The 20722-nt window shown below is 30.1% G+C and overlaps 1 protein-coding gene across 1 annotated transcript in view; it reads right to left on the bottom strand.

Moving 5' to 3' along the window:
• Positions 1-20722, bottom strand: part of NCAM2 (neural cell adhesion molecule 2) — a 494626-nt gene that overhangs the window by 3719 nt on the left and 470185 nt on the right. The window contains exon 16 of the mRNA XM_081301845.1: positions 10576-10780. Coding sequence (XP_081157971.1) covers positions 10576-10780 — 205 coding nt within the window. The remainder of the gene's footprint in view (positions 1-10575; positions 10781-20722) is intronic.

Raw genomic sequence — 20722 nt, 5'->3', positions numbered from 1 at the left:
TATTTGGATATTAATCTTATAAATAAATTAACTATAAAAGCATGGAAAGATAGAGAAGAAATTTAAATGCATATCGATAAAGGAACCTAAGCCAGTTTGAAAAGGCTATGTAAATATGTCATAGCAACTATATGTCATTCTGGAAAAAGTAGAATATAGGGCCAATAAAATGGTCAGTGGCTATCAGGGGTCAAGAGAAGGAAGAAATGAAAATATAAATCACAGGAAACATTAAGGGTAGCTTAAAATAATCTCTTTAATACTGTAATGATGGACAAATGACATTGAAATGAATGCTTAAAAACGATAGTAGGTTACAAACAAAACAGAAAACAAACAGAAAAGCAACAATGACCCAAAGATCAACAGGCTACACAAATGCTGAGATTTTCATGATGATAAAACACATTTAATCAGTGGCAGGTTTGATATTGTTGCTGTAGTCTGGGCATGACACATACACATGCATTGAAATGCAAAGTATAGGCAGAATAGGCATTGGTGAAAAATTTTTAAAAATCTAGATGTTAGTAACAAAGAAACTTATGATTTTTTTTTTCAGTGTTGGGGATAAAACCCAGGTTTTTACACATGCTAGGCAAGCCATCTACCAGTCATCTGTATCTGCAGTCTTTTTTTTTTTTTTTTTTTTTTTTTTTTTTTTTTTTAATTAAGACGCAGGGTTGTACTAATTTGTTCAAGCTGGCTTTCAACTTGTGATCCTCCTGCCTTAGCTTGCTGAGTAGCTGAGATTGTAGATATTTACCACCACACACTGTTAAAAAACTTTCCACTTCTTAAAATCAAATGCCTGTGGGAAGTGATGAGTGCATGTTAACCACATTGTCTGACCAGGGGATTCAAGTAAATAAAATCTAGCACAATAATGAAGATTACTAAAGAGCTCATTCCCATGAGATATAAATTTTATTTTGTTCTTCATTCTGTGTCCATGATTTTCTGACTAGTATTTAGATAGCGCTGGCCTCACTGAATCAGCTACAAGTATTTTATTTGCTTCTAAGACAGACTGTGGAGGACTAATGCAATTTCTTCCTAAAGTGTTTTGTACAATTCACTGTAAAGCATTGGGCCTGGAATTTTCTGTTTATAAATGTTATTAATTATAGTTTAAATACATTCACTAGATATGAGTTAATTCAGATATTCTATTCTTTGTTTTCATAAGGAATTTATGTATTTAATTGAGGTTATACATATGTAGTAATCAAGTTGTTTACCTATTTCTTCATTATCCTATCAATCATTGTGTACTGTTTTGTGGATGTTCTCTGGCTTATTTCTGATATAAATTTGTGTCCTATCTTTATCTTGTTTTGACTGAGTTACCCTAAATAGGAGCTTAGCAATTCTATTGATCTTTTCAAAGAACTACATTTTAGTTTTACTGTTTCTGTGATTTCATCTTTTAAATTCATTTATTTGTGCTATAATCTTTATGATTTGTTTTCTTCTACTTTAATAATTTGCTCTTCTTTCCAATTATGTAGAAATTTAATTAATTCATTTTAGATTTTTTTAAATTTTCTAATATGTGAATCAATACTATAGATTTCTTTCTAATGATTACTTTTACCTATTTCACAGATTGTGATAAATCGTGATTCATTTTCGTTTATATCAAAATAATTCTAAATTATTTATTTATTTGGAAGTATGATGTTGAATATTGAAGCACATGAGGTATTTTTAGCTATCTTTCTTTTATTGATCTATAGCTTAATTCCATTATGGTCTCTAAGCAGATATTTTGTGATTTCTATTTTAAATTGTTTAAGGTATGTCTTGTGGTTCAACACAAAAGCTGAGATTTTCATGATTAAAAATAAGTTAATGTAAATTTAACTTTTAATCAGTGGCAGGTTTGATATTGTTGCTCTAGTCTGGGCATGGCACATACACAAGCATAGGAATGCAAAGAACAGGTGTTGGTAAAAATTAAAGAAAATCTAGATGATAGTAACAAAGGACCTTTTGATCAACAATAGCACATGATAACACATTGTGTGCTGGCATTATGAGGTTATTGTGTCACTAGGTTATATGAATGTTTCAGTTCTAACATAATTTTATTGGACTACCATCTTATAGTCTGTCACTGATTGAAATATCATTACATAGTGTGCATTAGTATATTTGGCTATTGATTTTTATCTACTACACTTTTAATGATCTATTTCGACCACTGGTGTTTAAACAGATAATTGATGCAGTTGAATTAATACCTACTGTATTTGCTACCATTTTTCTATATCTTGCCCTTCCTCTTTGTGACTATTTTTGTTTTTTATTAAATTTATGTCTTTTATAGTTCAAATTGATCATTTTATATAATTGTTTTCTCTCATTTCTGAGCATATTAGTTGTATCTCCTGTTTTTCTTCTTTTGTTTTTACTTTTTTAAATTGTTGCTCTAGAGTTTACAAATAAGACAACTCTGCTTTCACATAACACTACACTGCCTCATGGGTAGTAGAAAAATACTTTATAATGGTAAGTTACTCTTCATTCTTCCCTTCCATCCTTTGTATCATTGTCACCATTCATTTCACATGTAAATATATTACATGAATATAAACTTAATGAAATACAATATTCTAACTAGTATCAGTTAGTTCAATTATGAAAAGGAAAAAGTTAAATTTACATTAACTTATTTCTTCTCTGATGCTCTTCCTTTCTTTATGTGGATTTGTATTTGTGACTGATATCATTTTCCTTTTTTCTAAATAACTTTTCTTACATTTTTTACAAAGTCCTTCCACTGGCATTTTTGTTTGTATGACAGAGTCTTTATGTTTTCTTTATTTTGAAAGGGTAATTTACCAAAGCAGAGAATTCTAGATTGATGAAGGATTTTGTCCTTTGAGATATCTTATAGCTCAGAGATTCTTTTTTCAGCTCTGTCTAGCCTACTAATAAGCCCATCAAAACCAATTTTTTTCATTACTGTTTTTTTTTTTACTTTAGTACTTTTTGATTCTTTCTTAGATCCTTTCTTTTCTTCTACTGCCGATCTTTAGATACATGTTGTTTACTTTATCCATTAGAGTTCTTAACATCTGAATCATAATTGTTTTTAAATTCTCAGTCTGTTAATTCTAGCATCCCAGCCATTTATAATGTATGTTGTGTCTCTTCAGACTGTACCATTTGCCTTTTAATATGCCTTATAATTTTACCTAGTCATCCATGATGTAATGATTAAAAGTAACTATTATAAACTAGCCTTTAATAATGCAATCTTGGAAAGTTTTGTGTGGAAAGCGATTATAGTTTTATGATAAGATGTCTGTCTCTAGTGAGTGCTTCTCAGGCTTTCATCCCATTTAGTGGAACAAGATGGTCATAGATAGTCAGAATTAAGTATTTCCTTTCCCCCAGATTGAAGTCTATAGAGTAAAATGAAATTGTTTTCTTGTCCCTTTATTCAGTTAAGTTCAAATAAACTTCAAGAGATTAGGCTCTGCTTAAATAGTTTCTTCTGAATAAAGATATATTTAAGAACAGAATGCTTGTTGTATTTCAAAATACTTAAAATACCTGTCTCTCCAGAAATATGAAAGGATTTTTCACTAATACTCATTGTGGCAATATGGTTAACCTCCTAGAGATAACATTTTGAGACTCCATATAACTGGCTCCTCCCCTGGAGTTTTTATCTTTCAGATTGGTCCATACTGAGTCTACAGAAATTTATCAATTACATTTTATGTTTTTCTACCACCACAGCGGTTCCCAAAGAGGTATCTACTGGTAGATATCTGCTTTACCAAGTTGTGAGTATCTGTATATGCTTGTGTGTCCTTTCAATATGGAGGGGCAGTAGTTTATACAGAAAACTTATTTTTCTTATGGATCTAACAATGGCTGTTAATTTTTTTAGTTTGTTTAGTTTTTGACTTCTTAGGAAAAAGTGGCAACTTCCAAACTCCTTACATGTTAGGCTGGAAACAGAAGTACCAATTGGTTTTATCCATCAGAATTACCCAGAATATACATATTTGACATTTGAAATGTAATTCCTCGGTTCTTTTAGCAAGACATGCTTACTCTTATAACAAACTCCCCTGAACAGTTTACTTCCTATTTGAAAGGCATTTTTCGCATCTTTCCCTGCAAACACACACACACACACACACACACACACACACACTTAAGTTGTTCTCTTCTTTTGTATTTTGGGTTTTTTATAACCTTCTCAGGGTAAACCTGACCAATAAGTCATTTCTTTCTTGTTTATTTTTTACAGAACATTTAAAATTATTAATTCATTCAGTTGTTTTACATAGGACATCTCCTACCTAAATAAAAGCTTGCTGGTGGCAGAGATTGAGTCTTCTTTCCATCCCAGTTGTATTCCCAGGACTGAGAATGTTATGTAGATCTTAATTAATATTTAATGAAGTTAAATAAATGCTTGGATAAGTAAAATAATAATTTGATAAAATAGAATTGGCAGCCATTTTAAGATTAATCCTAATAATGCATGATAAAAGAATAATCTGATGAGAACTCAATAATGACATTCTCCAGAATTTTACACTAATGCTATTCTAGTAGCAAAATTAGATATCAATTTGTACTTGCTCTAATGTCATGAGTGACTAATCATGTAATTAATCTGTTGTATATGCAATTCACATTGTCTTATGCCTTTTGATATTATGAATGGGCTAATATCTAAATGCTTGGGGTCATGCTAATATCAATTAATATGATTAACCTGTTAATCAAACGTGTTATAGTTTATTTCCCGTAGATATTTTATATATCTTTTATGCTTACTGAAATTTTATTTTGTTCCACATTTTTATTGGTGTGTTATAGTTGTATATAATGGTTGGATTTGTTGTTACATATTCCTGCATGAACACAACATAACAATATACCTTGGCCAACATCATTCCCCACTGACTGCATTTTTAAAAAGAGTTGAAAGTTATTTTTCCAAAGAAGAAGAAATTGTTACCTAAAATTGTGTGATTAATAATAAGCATGGGATTAACCACGTGTTTTCATTTTCCCAATTCTTTAAGGTTAATTAAACTCAGCAGGATTTATAAACAGAAGTGTTCATGGACAAATTAACACTTTGTAAAGTCAAACAAAAATAAAAAGCGGAACTCGCATTTCATCTTGTTGTTTCATACATGGTTACCATCATCCTTCCGGTTATTTAAAACAAAAACATGAAACCATTTTTTGACTTCTTTCTTCCCTTTGCCTTAAATTAGAATCAATCAACAAGTAGTTGACATGACTTGAATGCTATCTAGAATATATATACTGGTTTATATATGTAATAATGATACCTCAAATCAGAAAAAAAAGTATAAGATTTCTTCTGGAGTATTGCAAGATATTCCTATCCCAAGAATGTCCTCTAAACCTTCCAATGCTTAGTAATCCATTCTTCTACAGTAGCTAAAGTAATCTTTATAAAAACCTTCTGGTAGTTTTCTAGTTCAAGTAAAATTCAGATTCCTTACTTTGACCAAAGACAATTTTGGGCCCTTAAATTATTCTCCATATGACATTTGTACCAATCTGTCTCAGCTGTACATCACTCATGTTCATTTGTCCTTTGCTAAGAGCCACAGCCAAGAAATATGATGCATGTCACTTTTGGTTGAAAGGTGACGCCAGCTAGCCATTGAGGTGATATGACTATGTTAAGATTTGCATTCATATGGATATTGGACTCCTGCTGTTCACCTGGGCCTGCGGGACTCCTGGAGAGTTCCCATTGGTTGGGGAAGTACAGTAGGAGGGAATTCTGGGGTTCCGAGAACGCCGCGTGTGTGGATTGGCTTCTTCCCGGACGTGTACGGGGTATTGGTGGCATTTTCAAAAATAAAGTTTGTTCCTGCTTGAGTGGCTCATGATTTTGTGCCCAGCCAGACTGCGGCAGTCCTTGAACAGAGCAAACTGTTTTGCACCTCAAGACCTACATATTACTGTTGCACCTGAAAGAATGTTTTCCCCCTGATTGTTATATTGTAAAATTAATAATTCAGTCAATATAGCATTCTAATGAATAACTCTTCATTGGAGTAAGAGGTTGTCCTTAAGGTTTGCACAGAGTTACTGCACAAGCTAAGGGTCACCCTGGCACTGTAATCCACATGTCTGGATTTGTTCAGAACACCATTTACCTGGATGTATGCAGCTGCCTGAAAGGCCTAAATGTGAAATAATAAAGTTAGTTTTGAAATTCACTGCATAAGAAATCTGGATTTTTTAAAAGTCATATACTTTACTGTTTTGCAGCTTGAAATACTTTATATTGCAACAATATTGACCATACCCCAATAAATCTGGGTAATAAATAAATAAATCACTACAGCCCCAATGAAAATTTTAGTAGATTTTGTGTATGTGTATGTGTGTGTGTGTATGTATGTGTGTGTGTGTGTGTGTGTGTGTGTGTTTGTGTAGTAATTACAAGATGATTTAAATAGAAAGGCAAGATTTGAGAATAGCAAAACAATCTTAAAGTCCAACAAAGGCAGAGGATGCATGCTATTAGCTAACAGGGAGTATTTTAAAGCTTTAGTGTTAATAGCTCAGTATTGGTGAAAGGATAAAGTCAGCAAAGCAACAGAAAGCAAACATAGAAACAGACCTATTCTTTCCTTTGTAACCCATCTGAGATATGACAAAAATGACGCTGCTGACAGTGAATAAAGCATGCCATTTTCAGTCAATGCTTCTATTTTCAAAACAAAGATTTTAAAAAAGCCAACTGAAAAGTGCCTGGACTCCAACCTCAGGTGGACTGCAGTTATAAATGTGTAAAAAAAAAAAATTGCAAAGATTCTCATAAAAAATTTTCCAAAGTCTATGTATGAAGACATGAATTGGTGTGAATATATATATATGTATACAACCAGAGATATGAAAATCTGTGCTCTATATATATATAATAAGAATTGTAACCCATTCCACTGTCATATATAAATTTTTAAAAAAGAGGAAAAGTGCCTTAGTGACTTGGTGTAGTCATATATTTGTAAAATAGAACTTAAAAGTGGAAATTAAATATTGTATTACACTGAAATTAAACACTTCTCTTCAAAAGAAGCAACATTTTGACCTGTCAAAAGATATCAGAGCATTGAATGAGATCATATCTAATTATATTAACTATACAAAATTTATAATATGAGCATTATGATATTCATATAGGATATAATGAGTAATATGAATTTAAAATGATCACATACACACACACACACACACACACACACACACACACACACACAGGGCCATGTATACAAAGTGTAACATATTGAAGAAGAGCTTCACAGCAGATCGGGAAGAAGACAGCCTAAGGTAAAATGACTGAAATACTTGAATGAAGACCTCAATAAAAGATCATATCTAAATATTTAAAAAGTAAGAGAAAAGTCAATTTTACTAGTGCATATATATTGTCAATTTAAATCAATATGACCAACTACTACATACCCAGAAGAATCAAAGAAACAAAAATATGAAAAGACTACTATAGTGCCAATCAACCAAAATTCTCACTCTGGAGTAGTTAGAACTGACAATACCTTGGAACATCATTTAGATACCCTACAAAAGCAGAATACATGTACATGTGGTGTATATCCCAGCAATTCCACATTTAAATACTAAATTCCAATTTAAATACTAAATTCCAATTTAAATACTAAAATCATATACATTTTGGAAACTACCAAAATACATATCAATAACTGAATGGGGAAAGAAATTTTAGTATATTTATATCATGAGTTATTACACAGAGACTTGAATGAAGATTATTTGCCAATAAAAAATAGCATGGATTGATTCTAGAATGGAATCGACTAAATGGAATGGACTAATAGGAAAAGAAGATGCATCAACAGTTTTTATAATACACAAACACAAGCTATAGTGTTAAACATCACATTATTGTTTAGTTTGAGATTAAAGAGGAAAGTGACAGGAGCTTTAAATGGTAAAATTATTTTTCTTGATGTGATCCTTGAACATAGCATGTTCAATTTTTTTTAGTAATTTTTAAGCTCTGTGCTTATGATGACTATACTTTAAATAATAATTTGCTTCTATAAGAATAAAAACATTAAAAGGGAACATTAGCAGACTATGTGCTTTCTGAACTTCTTGCATTGAGCCTATTGTATTTTTGTAAATCTACTATATATGATATCTTTTCTATTTTGTTGTATCTATTCAGTTAATAAAAACTGTTTTAGCCAAGAGGATGAGGCAGAAGAATCCCAAGTTTGATGTCAGCCTAAGCTACTTAGAGAGATCCTCAGCAAATTTGGGAGACCCAAACTCATTAAAAAAGAGGCAGGGGTAGTACTGGATTATAGCTCAGTGATAAAAATCCCTGAGTTGTTCAGATGGGGTGGTAGCTCAGTGATAAATTCCCTGAGTTAGTCCATCCCAGTACCAAAACAATAAAAACAAAAGCAAGAATAACAAGCTATAAAATAGGATGACTCCTGACATAGATAAATACATGCATAAGAAAAAATAATAGTAATTAGTCCACAATGAAAAGGAATTAAATCTTGATATTTAGAAAATGAATAAATCTTAAAACATGATGAATGAAGGATACCATATTAAAAAAAAAATAGTACACATTGAAGTAAGTTCATTTACATGAAGCTCATTATCAGGTAAAAAATTTATGTGGTAAAAACCATCAGAATAGTAGTACACTGAAATTTAGGGAAGATGGGTTGGGTTTACATAAAAGAACATAAAAGAACGTTTGACAAATGATGATTGAGGTTATGAGGTTATGCATAGCTGTAATGTATTAATAAAACATTTAAAAGTTTATGAATTTTGAAGAGTTTTGCATTACACAGATGTAAGCATCTGTCAGGACTCATCAAATAGAGTATTTGTGTATTTCAACGTATGTAGCTTTATTTAAAGAAAACATTAGAAATATTGAACTTCATGTAATGATATGGAAACCTTATGCGATAGCTATCTATACTGACTTTTTGAAATTTAAAAATATAATGCAGTGTGATGTGTATAATGTGTTATAAAGGAAATAAAATAAAATTTTAATTGTAAAAACCAACTGGTTGGAAAATACGTGTTTATTTGTTGTAAAATTCCTCTCTCTAAAAAACAAATGCCGAATGTCTTCTTTGATGTAAGGGGGGCAACTCAAAACAGAGTAGGGAGGAAGAGCATGAGAAGAAGATTACCATTAAACAGGGACGAGAGGTGGGAGGGAAAGGGAGAGAGAAGGGAAATTGCATGGAAATGGAAGGAGACCCTCAGTGTTATACAAAATTACACATAAGAGGAGGTGAGGGGAAAGGGGGAAAAAGAGAGAGAAATGAATTACAGTAGATGGGGTAGAGAGAGAAGATGGAAGGGGAGGGAAGGGGAAGGGGGATAGTAGGGGACAGGAAAGGCAGCAAAATACAACAGACACTAGTATGTCAGTATGTATAAATGTGGATGTGTAACCGATGTGATTCTGCAATCTGTATACATGGCAAAAATGGGAGTTCATAATCCACTTGAATCAAATGTATGAAATATGATATGTCAAGAGCTTTGTAATGTTTTGAACAACTAATAAAAAAATAAACAAATAAAATAAAAAAATTCCTCTATCTATGGTTGAAAAATTCCATACTGAAATGTTAAAAATGTATTCAATAGAAAGATTTTAAGATTAAAATGGCTAATAATTTAGATTCCCTGCACCCTGTAGAGTGCTCATTTTTGGTTCTCAGGTTTGATACACACATATGTATCAGGCACACATGTGTATTCAGGCATGCAGATACACACACACACACACACACACACACACACACACACACGTTTTTATGTGCTTTCTGAACTTTCTACATCAAACATTTTGAGATTAGATACAAATTTTAAAAGGCATGATATATGCATAATAAGTATTAAATCACAGCAAAAAGTATTTTCTACAATATTCAGCTAAATTTTCTTAGAATTTTTATTCCATTTAAATAAAGGAAGCTTCACAAAGATCTCAAAATTCTAACATGTAGTCATGTTTTAATTAAAATTTAAAGCATAAATTCAGTCTTTAATAGTATGTATTGCATAGAACATGGTCTATACAAAATAAAATCTTGTAATCTTTATGTAGTCACTTGATACACTTATAGGAGGTGCCACAATTTTATGTTATTAATAATTCCTATTCCTTTTGACACCTTTATTTTATTCAACATGAATGGAAAATGGGAGAAATCATAAACAAATACCTTTGTATGACTATCTTTATATCCATCCATTTATCATCATTAAATCATGACAATGATTCTTTCAATTGAGGATCCCATTTTGAGATTATTTTTTGAATAGAGGGTTCTCAAAGCCATTTGGCTCTTCAGGGTGTTATACTGAAGGCAATATAAACTTAATTCATAGACCAGGCAGTGAAGTGCTCAGTCTTTACAGTTAATTTCCCCTTGGAAATCCAAGTCCCCAGCTAAAGGTTTAACTGTGGTATTTGGTTAAAGTGACATGGTACAGATGCCTTATACTCACAGATATGCAGCTTTCCCTTCTTCCAGTTCTTTACTTTTGCCACTGGAGCCACTTTTCTTCCCACACATTCTCCTGGTGATGCACATCAGTAACCCACATTGTCGAATAAAGAAGCAGCTGACATCTGTTACCACAAGTATTAGCAAAAGTGCAGCAACTCCCAGGCCAATGACTGCTCCAAGTCCAAGACCATTAAAAAGTGTGTCTTAAAAATAAAGAAAACAATTTCATTAAATATTCTAACTAAAAAGCCTAAACAACCAGTTTAAAAATTAATCCTAACAAGATACATATTCAAATAAAAAGGAAAAAAGTCATAGTAACTGGCAGACTTCAACTTCATGATTGTTAGGACCTATTATCTGGCTTTCAAACCATATTTTAAGCATGACAAGTTAATGACTAAAATTTTTTCAAACTTTCTTTTCTTAAAAAAATTCTAAGTAACTCTTTTCAATATACTTCTAGATTCCCTGTGGGGAAGATTATGAATATTATCATATTCCAAACTGAAATTTATCAGAAAGTCAATGTCATTATAGATCATTATGATGTTAAAAGGAAAATATAGTCAAAGATCCTGTAAGAGAGATGTTACATAAATGTTCTTTATGGAAATATTTTAGTTTTAAGAATTAAACTTACAAAGGAATGGCTCTAAGCACTTTGACAGATAATGTATTTTAAAATGCTGATGAATATTTTAAAAATTATCATTTTAGAATAAATGGTTTGCTTGTATTTTTCAGTAAGTATTTTAACAAACAGATTCGATTAGAGGCTATTTTTACCAAGCCATGGTACTGAAGACCATGAAAGGTCATATCATGAAAACTCATAGAGAAGGAGTGTCAATTTTCCAAAACATATGGCTGCAGGAAATTCCCAATGATATGCATAAAATATTCACAAACAAGAGGACTGGGAATAGAAAGGAATATGCTGATTGACAAAATGGAAATTATAAGGAGGAAGCTAGTAGTAAAATAAATCATTACATGTCTGTACTTGAACCCAAGGGAGGACCACACAACTATAACAATATAAACACTTGATAGTGTGTTATCTAAAAAAAGATGATAATGTAAGATAATTTTATAGACACTCAAAATTACTAACATATATATGTTAAAAAATTTATTTATACATTATAAAATTGTGATTATTCCTTTGAGTAATGAAATATATTCATTATCAACCATGATAATGGCATGCTCTTTTTATCACTGATATGGGACAGAAATGACAGATACAGGTAGATATATAAATTTGGGTTTTAAGAAAATGACTCATAAATATATATATAACAACATTTTTCTGTCTTATTTTAAATTTAGTTTGCTTATTTTAATAATGACTAGAGAAACAGTGACTAGAAATCAGAAGAAATGTTTCTATCCTTAGTCTACCATTTGCAGATCTACTTTGAATACATTTTTCTTGCAGAAAGAGTTTCATATCCACATTTATTTTACTTTTCCAAGGAAATAAATAAAACTCATTAATACTTTAAACACTCTTGGAGTTAAAAAATAATATTGCTGTTTTTGAATTGCTGGCCTGGCTTATTATTCACTTCCAAATATAAATGATTGTCTTCTGAATCTATTGTTTAATAATGAATATAATTCAGCTAAGAAATATTGTTGATTACATGTAAAGCTAAAATATTTTCAAAATATTTTAGATTTGGCTGGTTAGTTTTCAAATGACAAATATTTTATTTGTGACCTTTTAAGAATTAAATATATTGATCTGCTTCATTTCTATCTTTAGAAAACTGACTTTGTAAAGCATCTTATAGTAAAGGAATATTGATGCTAAAAAAATCTTTTATTCTTTTCTAGAGAAACATAAATTTTTTTAAATTGGCAATAAAATTTTGAAGGTTATTTGAATTTTATATTTATGTAAAAGTATATATATCTGTGCCATTGCAGAGGATAGGGGTAAGCATCCAATAAGTCTAAGCATCAAATAAGTCTCTCTCTCTCTCTCTCTCTCTCTCTATATATATATATATATATATATATATATATATATATATAATATTTAAAAAATATGTCTTTCATTCTTAAAATTCATATGAAAGAATAGGAGATTCGGAATAGCTAAAGCAATTCTGAACAAGAAAAGAGAAAAAGGAGACATCACAAATCCTCTCTCAAATTATATTACAGAACTGTAGTAACAAAAACAGCATGATATTGGCATCAAAATAGACATGAAGATCAATGAAAAAGAATGGAAGACACAGAGACAAACTCAAATTTTCACAGCCATCCGATACTTGACAAAGGTGCCAAGAATATATTGAAAACAGACAGCATTTTTAATAAATGGTGAAGGAAAAACTGGATATCCACATGTACTAATGAATTTTGGTCATTATTTTCTACCTCTCCCCAAAGTCTAATCAAAAGCGATCAAAGATGTAGAAATAAAATGAGAAACTTTGAAACTGCTGGCAGAACACATAGGGTCAACTCTCCATCATATAGGTATATTCACTGACTTCCTTAACAAGACCCCCTAAGCTCAAGAAATAAAATAAAGAATCAATAAGTAGAATGGCATCAAAATATAAAGATTCTGCACTGCAAAGGAAACAATTAAAAGAGTGAACACAGAACTTTTGGAATGGGAGAAAATCTTTGTCATCTATTCCTCTGACAGGAGATTTATATTCAAATATATAAAGAATGTAAAAAAACTCACTGTGAAAAAATAGTACAATTTAATAAATGGGCAAAATAACAAATAGAATCTTCTCAAAAGAAGAAACAGAAATGACCAAGAAATATATGAAAAAATGCTCAGCATCTCTAGCAATTAGGAAAAGGAAAACCAAAACTGCATTAAGATTTCATCTCACTCCATTCAGAATGGCAATTTTCAAGAACAATAAAAATAATAAATGCTGGCTAGAATGTGGTGAAAAAGCTACACTCTTTCATTGTTGAGTGGACTGAAAGTGCAACAACTCTAGAAAGCAGTGTAGATAGTCCTCAGAAAACTAGGAATGGAACTACCATATGAATAATGTATCCCACTCTCAGATATTTATCCAAAAGATCTAAAATCAGCATACTGTGGCAATGTAGCCACTTCAGTGTACAATTAACAATAGCCAAATTATGGAATCAACCAGATACCTGTGAATAGATGAATGAATTAAGAGAACATGGTATATATACACAATGGAGTTTTACTCAGCCATAAAGAATGAAAGTATAGTATTTGCTGGTAAATGGATAGAACTGAAGCATATAATGCTAAATGAAATAATGCCTATGTGGGTAAATGGAGAAAAATCATTCTAAGTACAGTAAGCCAGACACAGAAAATCAAGGGTTGAGTGTTTTTTCTTATACGTGAAAGCTAGAACAAAAGGAAATCAATGGAGTAGAAATGAGATAATGAGAGGGAGGGAAGAAGAAAGGAGAAGGAGAAGAAATATGGAATGAATTTAACAAAATTATGTTCCTATATAAAGGTACCAAAGAAAATTTTACATTTATATAAGTGTAGAAAAAAAAAGAAGTTTAATAAAGTAGATGAGGGAGAATAGGGGGAGGGAGGAAAGAGGAAATGTGTAGGGGGAATTTAATTGAAATGACTCTCACAAAATGAACCCCAAATACTGTTTAATTATAATGCTCTAATAAAGAAAAAATATAAAAAGTAGTTTTTATATTTAAAAAATAGCTTAAAAATATACTCAAATATTTATATTTGTCCTATCCTATAAGGTAGACTATAATATTTATAAAAGCTAAATTTTTATTTTTTTCCTCCACAAATTTACTGTTATGAAAATTTTATTTAAAATATTGATTTTTCAAAAGTATAGCCACCTATAAAATGATAGTAGTATAATGTGAGGACTAGCACTGACTTTTTTTTAGAGACAAATTTTCTTCATTTGTAATTTAATTGTGCCTTAATTGTGGCTTAAATGTTCAATAAATTGGAATTGAATATAAGTAAACATTAAGTACTTTAAAATTACTTTAAATTAATTTTTTTCTTTTTCAGGTTTTTCAGAATATTTACAAAAGTTTTTTATACCATAGTTAGTATGACACACTATTACCTAAAAAATAACAGTATTATCAGGTCTTCTTTACAGATGGGAACACTGAGGTCCAGAAATGTCAGTGCCCTAAATCATATAATAACCCTTAAAATTGGAACTGTTGAAATGAAAGACTATTTAACTCCAGGTCCTATATTTTTATGTATCTGTTGTAGTCAATATTTTATATTGGATACTCACCATGAAATAGTAAAATATAGGAATATATTTTGGTAGATATGGTGAAATTTGTAATATTATTATACAATTTGTATCCATTCACCTTTTTTATTAATCAAGTAATAATTAACAACCATTTAATGAGATACCAGAATATCAATTATATAACTTGTATTTCTGCTTCCAGCTTTTTGATATCATTTAAAACTGTTCTCATGAAACATGGACTTTACACTGGAATTGAATAAAAATAAATAATTTAGGAATCAAACAGCTTAGACATCTATCTTTGCCTCATATTTTAGTATTGAAAAAAAATGACGAAGGGAAATGAAGAGAAGGGAGAAAGGGTAGGATTAGGAAGACAATGGAATGAATCTGACCTAACTTTCCTATGTACATATATGAATACTCTCCAGTGAGTCTCAACATCATCTACATCCACAAGACTGGGCTCCTAATTAGAATAAGATATTCCCCATGTTTGTATAAATATGCCAAAATAGAATCCACTGTCATTTATAACTAAAAAGAACAAATGAAAATATATAAAGAGAGCAAATATGAGGATCAGTCTGAGTTTATTTAACTTCTTGCTCACTACATCATTCAAACTTCATTTCATTTGGCAATTAACTACCTCAATTGATCTAGTTTCTCAGATCTTTATGTCATTGTACTCTAGTTTCTATTTTTAAAAAGTATTAAATTCAGAAAACTAAGTTAAATCAAATTTGTTAAATATATACATTTTCTTTTTTTCTGTTATAAAATTCTCTACTGAAATGCTGAATTCATTTTAATGAAATTAATTGTATTTGACCATACCTGTAGACCATTTAGTAATAAAGTCATTAAACTCAGCCTTAACTAGGTGCCATGGTACTTGCCTATAATCCAAACCACTCATGAGGCTGAGGCAGGAGGATTGAAAGTTCAAGGCCAGCCTCAGCATTTTAGGAGGGCTCTAAGCAACTTAGTCTCAAAATCTTAAAAGGGCAGAGGGCAAAGTATGTGGCTCTGTGGTGAAGTGCCCTGGGTTCAATCCCCAATACAAAAAAAAAAAAAAATAGCCTTCCATTTTGACTCCTTAAATAACTACCATTTTCTTAAACTGTTTCTGTTTTTGTACATATAATCTCAAAGTAGACTGAAAATGAATTTCAGAATATGGAGTCACCATTAGACAAGGAGAAAAACTTAAAGAGATCTAAGATGAAGATTGGTTGTTGCTCCTAGAAGAGTCGTAACTATTTTGAGGAGCAATATTGCTCAATGTAGTAAGCCACTAGATTAAAAGTGTGAAAGACAAAGAGAACACATTTTTCAAAAAGTTCCTATTTGTCCCTCATCATGACATTACATACTATATAATCTATAATGTGGAAAGATACATTATATAGTATACAGGAAAATAGAGATGAGTCCATTTGTGTTTACATACATGTTCATGGTTCATCCTTCTAGGGGTAGCTACAAAACATCAGATGGAAAATACATGCACAAATCTACACAAAAATAGGTATGTGAACGTATGTGGAAAGATCAAATTAATGAGACACAAAACTGCATCTCACTGCAATTCTATCTAGTGAATTATAATGACATAGAATATTTTGGGTTGTTTGTAAAGAGCAACAATATTGCTGAACAATCCTATAAAATAAATTTATTTACATTCAGCAAACACGACAAATTATTCTTAGAACTTGCATCATTTAAAGAGTGCAGAGTTCATTCTTCAATTGAACAAATTTGATGCTTTTATAGAACATAATAAAGATACTACATAACTGTTTTGAGAGTTCTTAAAAATATATTTATATATTATATGTTATAAAACATACCCCAAAACATCATCTTTGAGACACTATGAAAAATCCAGTTTTAACAGCTTCAGTTGAAAATATTAGGAAATGTGTAAGATGCCAAAATGTTTATTGAAAACATTAAATGTACTGAAAAAATAAACACATAATAAATAGGCAATTTTTACTCGTAAAATACTTAAACTACTGGAAATCTTTTTCTTCAGGGTATATTTTCTTTACGATTTGGAAAAGACCTAAATATTTTCATTTATGAATATCTAGGAATTTTATTTTCATTGTTGAATTTCATAGTGTTACCTAACGTATTTTCCAATCCTTTGGAAGTGTGTAAAGGGATAGCTAATGTTCCTTACAGGGATGATCATATCCTACTAAAAATATACTTAATTACTGAATAGTTTTAGTTAGTTAAAAATTATATATGTTTGGACTTCAGTAATTTTCTTAATTAAACAAATGGAGGATGATAAATGTGTATAAATCCACATAAAACCACATATATTTTTGTAATACATTTTAAGTGGTTAGGAGAAATTTTTCCAAAATTATCTACTTTTATACTCTGGTTTCTCTTCAGATCGTATAAATCTTTCGCCTTTTACAAAATTATCTACTTTTATTGGTGCATTTCAATTATACAGAATGATGGGTTTCATTATGACCTAATACACATATATAAAAACAAAGTTTGATAAATTTCACTCTCCAACACCCATTTCTATGTATTTGAAACATGATATTTAGACCTTATTTTCAGATTGTAATCACAAATAGAAAAAAAAAGAAAAAAAATTTGATTCACTGGGGTTATAAAATTAATTTGAATTTTATATGAAATCACTGACATTAGTAATCTGTGAATGATGTGACACCATTTTCATTTATCTAAACACTACAATTCCCTTCTGTAATATGGGGAGGTTCTTCCAACATTTATGCTGTCCAATGTGCACCTCTAAATGGATGGGTACATTGAAATTTGATTTGTATTTAATTTCCCTGTATGAAAAAAAAAAATGTTTGAACATCTGACGCTTTCAATGTCAACACTCACTATATCAATTAGAAAGAAGAAAATCATGGCAAATTGCGTGAGCAAGGATGATGTAAAATATGATACTCCTTTTATTCAAAATTAAATTAGCTACAAACTCTACAGCAACTATGATTGGATTTTAAAGTTTTGGCCTTCTCTAGGCTACTTTAAAAAATACTTCCTATATACATTTAGAGATAGATTAAGTGTACCTTCCCAACTACATTTTAATTTTTAGTATAAACAGGTAATATAAAGTATTTATATGCATAAAAATGCAGTGCACTTTAAAAATATCAAAATTAACTTAGAAAGATGATATATACATGACTAGATTTCTAATATCTTTGTTTTTTTACACAGTAGATTGTGTTTTTACCTATCAGCAACCCATGCACTATCTGTGAAAATATCTAAATAAAATCATTATTTTATCCTTAGTTTTACTATTGATAAAATATCAATTCCAATACTCATGCATTCTAAAAAAAAGCTCCTTTGAACTCATGTATGAAAGCTTTCTGAGAATTAGTAAGCTTTACATAAATGTCATTATTTATTTGCCATATCTATTATTACAGACATTTTTATTTGTAGTACCTTCTTGTTATTGTTTATAGTAGTTTTTAAATAGATATCTCTATTTTTACCTAAACAGTTATAAAATGTAAATCCATATTTTACAACTTCTAATTAAACTTAATTACTTTTCTTTTTTTTTCTCTTTTCTTTATTAATTTATTTTTTCACTGCTGGGTGCTGCACATTTTAAGTGCATGCTCTACTCTAAACTATACCGCCAGTCCAGAAAAATTTTGAAATACAGTTGTTTTTGATAAGCTCTCTTTTTAAGGTCTACATCTTAGGATCATTTCCATTTTTTTTTTTTTTTTTTTTTTTTTACTTTTAGATACACATTATGGAGTAGACCAAGGGGAATGAAATAAAGGAAGGGACAGGTGGGACAGGGAAAGGCACTGAAATGAATCTGTCCTAACTTTCCTACGTACATATATGAGTAAACCAGAGTGAATCTCATCATCATTCACATCCATAAGACACTGATTTAAAACAAACAAAAACCCACCACCACCACCACCAACAACAAAAATCATATAATTAAATATCAGAAAGATCATTTGAAAAGAAGGTGGGGATAGGGAAAGGAAAAGGAGAGGGGGAATGGAAGTACTGTGGACTGAATTAGAACAAATTATATTCCATTATTCTATAATTATGTCAAAACGAATCCTATCACTATGTATAACTAAAAAAAAAACCCAAAAAGATATTTCTTAAAAAGAGTATTAAGTATTAGAACCACCTTACAAATTGTTCATAAAAGTGTATTTTTAACTCAAATAAAGAAAATAATTAAATTTTTAAAATATCATTCTTTTATAAATTTATTTATTTCATTTACAGTGTAAATTTTCTTTTTGGTAATTCTCTTACACTTAAATTCCATTTAAAAGACATTTGTGATCTTTGTACAACCAAACTAAAAATAAATGACTGCCATATGATTATTAGACATACTTATTGTTGCTCAAATGTGATGTTGACTTTTGTTCAGTACGGGGATAGATGTATTTTTTTGTATACTCTTTAATTATAATACATTTTGTCTTCCTAGTGCACATTATTATTTTGTTATTGTCACAGTTATATTTATTTTACTGTTTTTTTTCAGACATATGCTTCTTCAAAAAGTAGAAAATAAGATACAAGCTATCAAAAGGTAATACAAAATGGATCAAAATTGCCTCCCTAAAATAAAGATTATGTTTCTTTTATGTCCTCATCTTTTAATCTGCCATATCTTGGAACATCATATCATTCATTAGATTCTTAAAAGAGTATTTATGTCTTTCAGTTTCCTCATGAAATAGACTTAGTAGCAATTTTTTTAAGTTCACTGAAGTTTATGCTATTCAGATATAAAAGGACAGAGAATTCACTGAAAACTCTGTGGGCAGAACATGTCTTGTGCAATTTTCAATGAATATTTTAAAGGTAAAAATATGCAATGGTAATAAAATCTGTAATCGTTGTTAAAAGAATGTTGTTATCCTAAAAAAGCTACAGAAATATTAATAAATTATATTCTGAGAAAAAAGTTTTTAAGTATAATTTTTTTAAATATTAAAAATAAATTTACATCATAATAATGAGTAAAGTTCATATTGGTATGAAATTAAAACAGCTTAGTCTGAGAATTTTTAGGTTTTCATATTTTTGCAAAATAATTTGTTCTATTTTCAAATGATCATATATATAGTTCATAGAGTTTTATTAATGGGTCTAGAAATAAATTGTAAAGTTCATGTGAAACATTAATACATTTAAATTGAAATCTATTTCTTATAAATTTTTAGTTTTCTTAATTCTTTTATAATAGTATTAGCAGTGTCCACATATTATTTGAGAGATTTGAAAACTTCAGATTTTAAATATTATAGGTAAAATTTACTAATAATGTTTTTAATGAACTTTCTTTTTCTTTAAAGAGAGAGAGAGAGAGAATTTTTAATATTTATTTTTTAGTTTTCGGCAGACACAACATCTTTGTTTGTACGTGGTGCTGAGGATCGAACCCGGGCCACACACATGCCAGGAGAGCATGCTACCTCTTGAGCCACATCCCCAGCCCATGAACTTTCATTATGAATATATTAAACTTATTTTTCTAAAAGAATACATTTTAAAATTAATGTACCATTATATAATAAGGATTGATTGTTGCAGAACATTCTCAAAATATTTACTGAGCAATGACTATGTATGAGAACAATTGGTAATTACTAATATTATATAAAACTTAATAATGCAGAATCTTTGTCCTAATGGTGCTCAGTAACAAAAGAGAAGGTAGGACTATGAATAAACAAATAAAGGAACAATCTGGTAAATCCCTTTCAGGGGTAAGCAGTTTCACACCCTATGAAGATCTTGTAATAGAGAGATTGACTGCCTAGAATACCTAGGGATGTTTCATTAAGCAGGTGAATTCTGAACTGG

This window comes from Spermophilus citellus, assembly GCF_964194105.1.
Source record: "Spermophilus citellus genome assembly, chromosome: 7".
NCBI lineage: Eukaryota > Metazoa > Chordata > Mammalia > Rodentia > Sciuridae > Spermophilus > Spermophilus citellus.
Note: the sequence above shows the minus strand (reverse complement) of the source record. Positions and strands in the feature narration are given on the sequence as shown.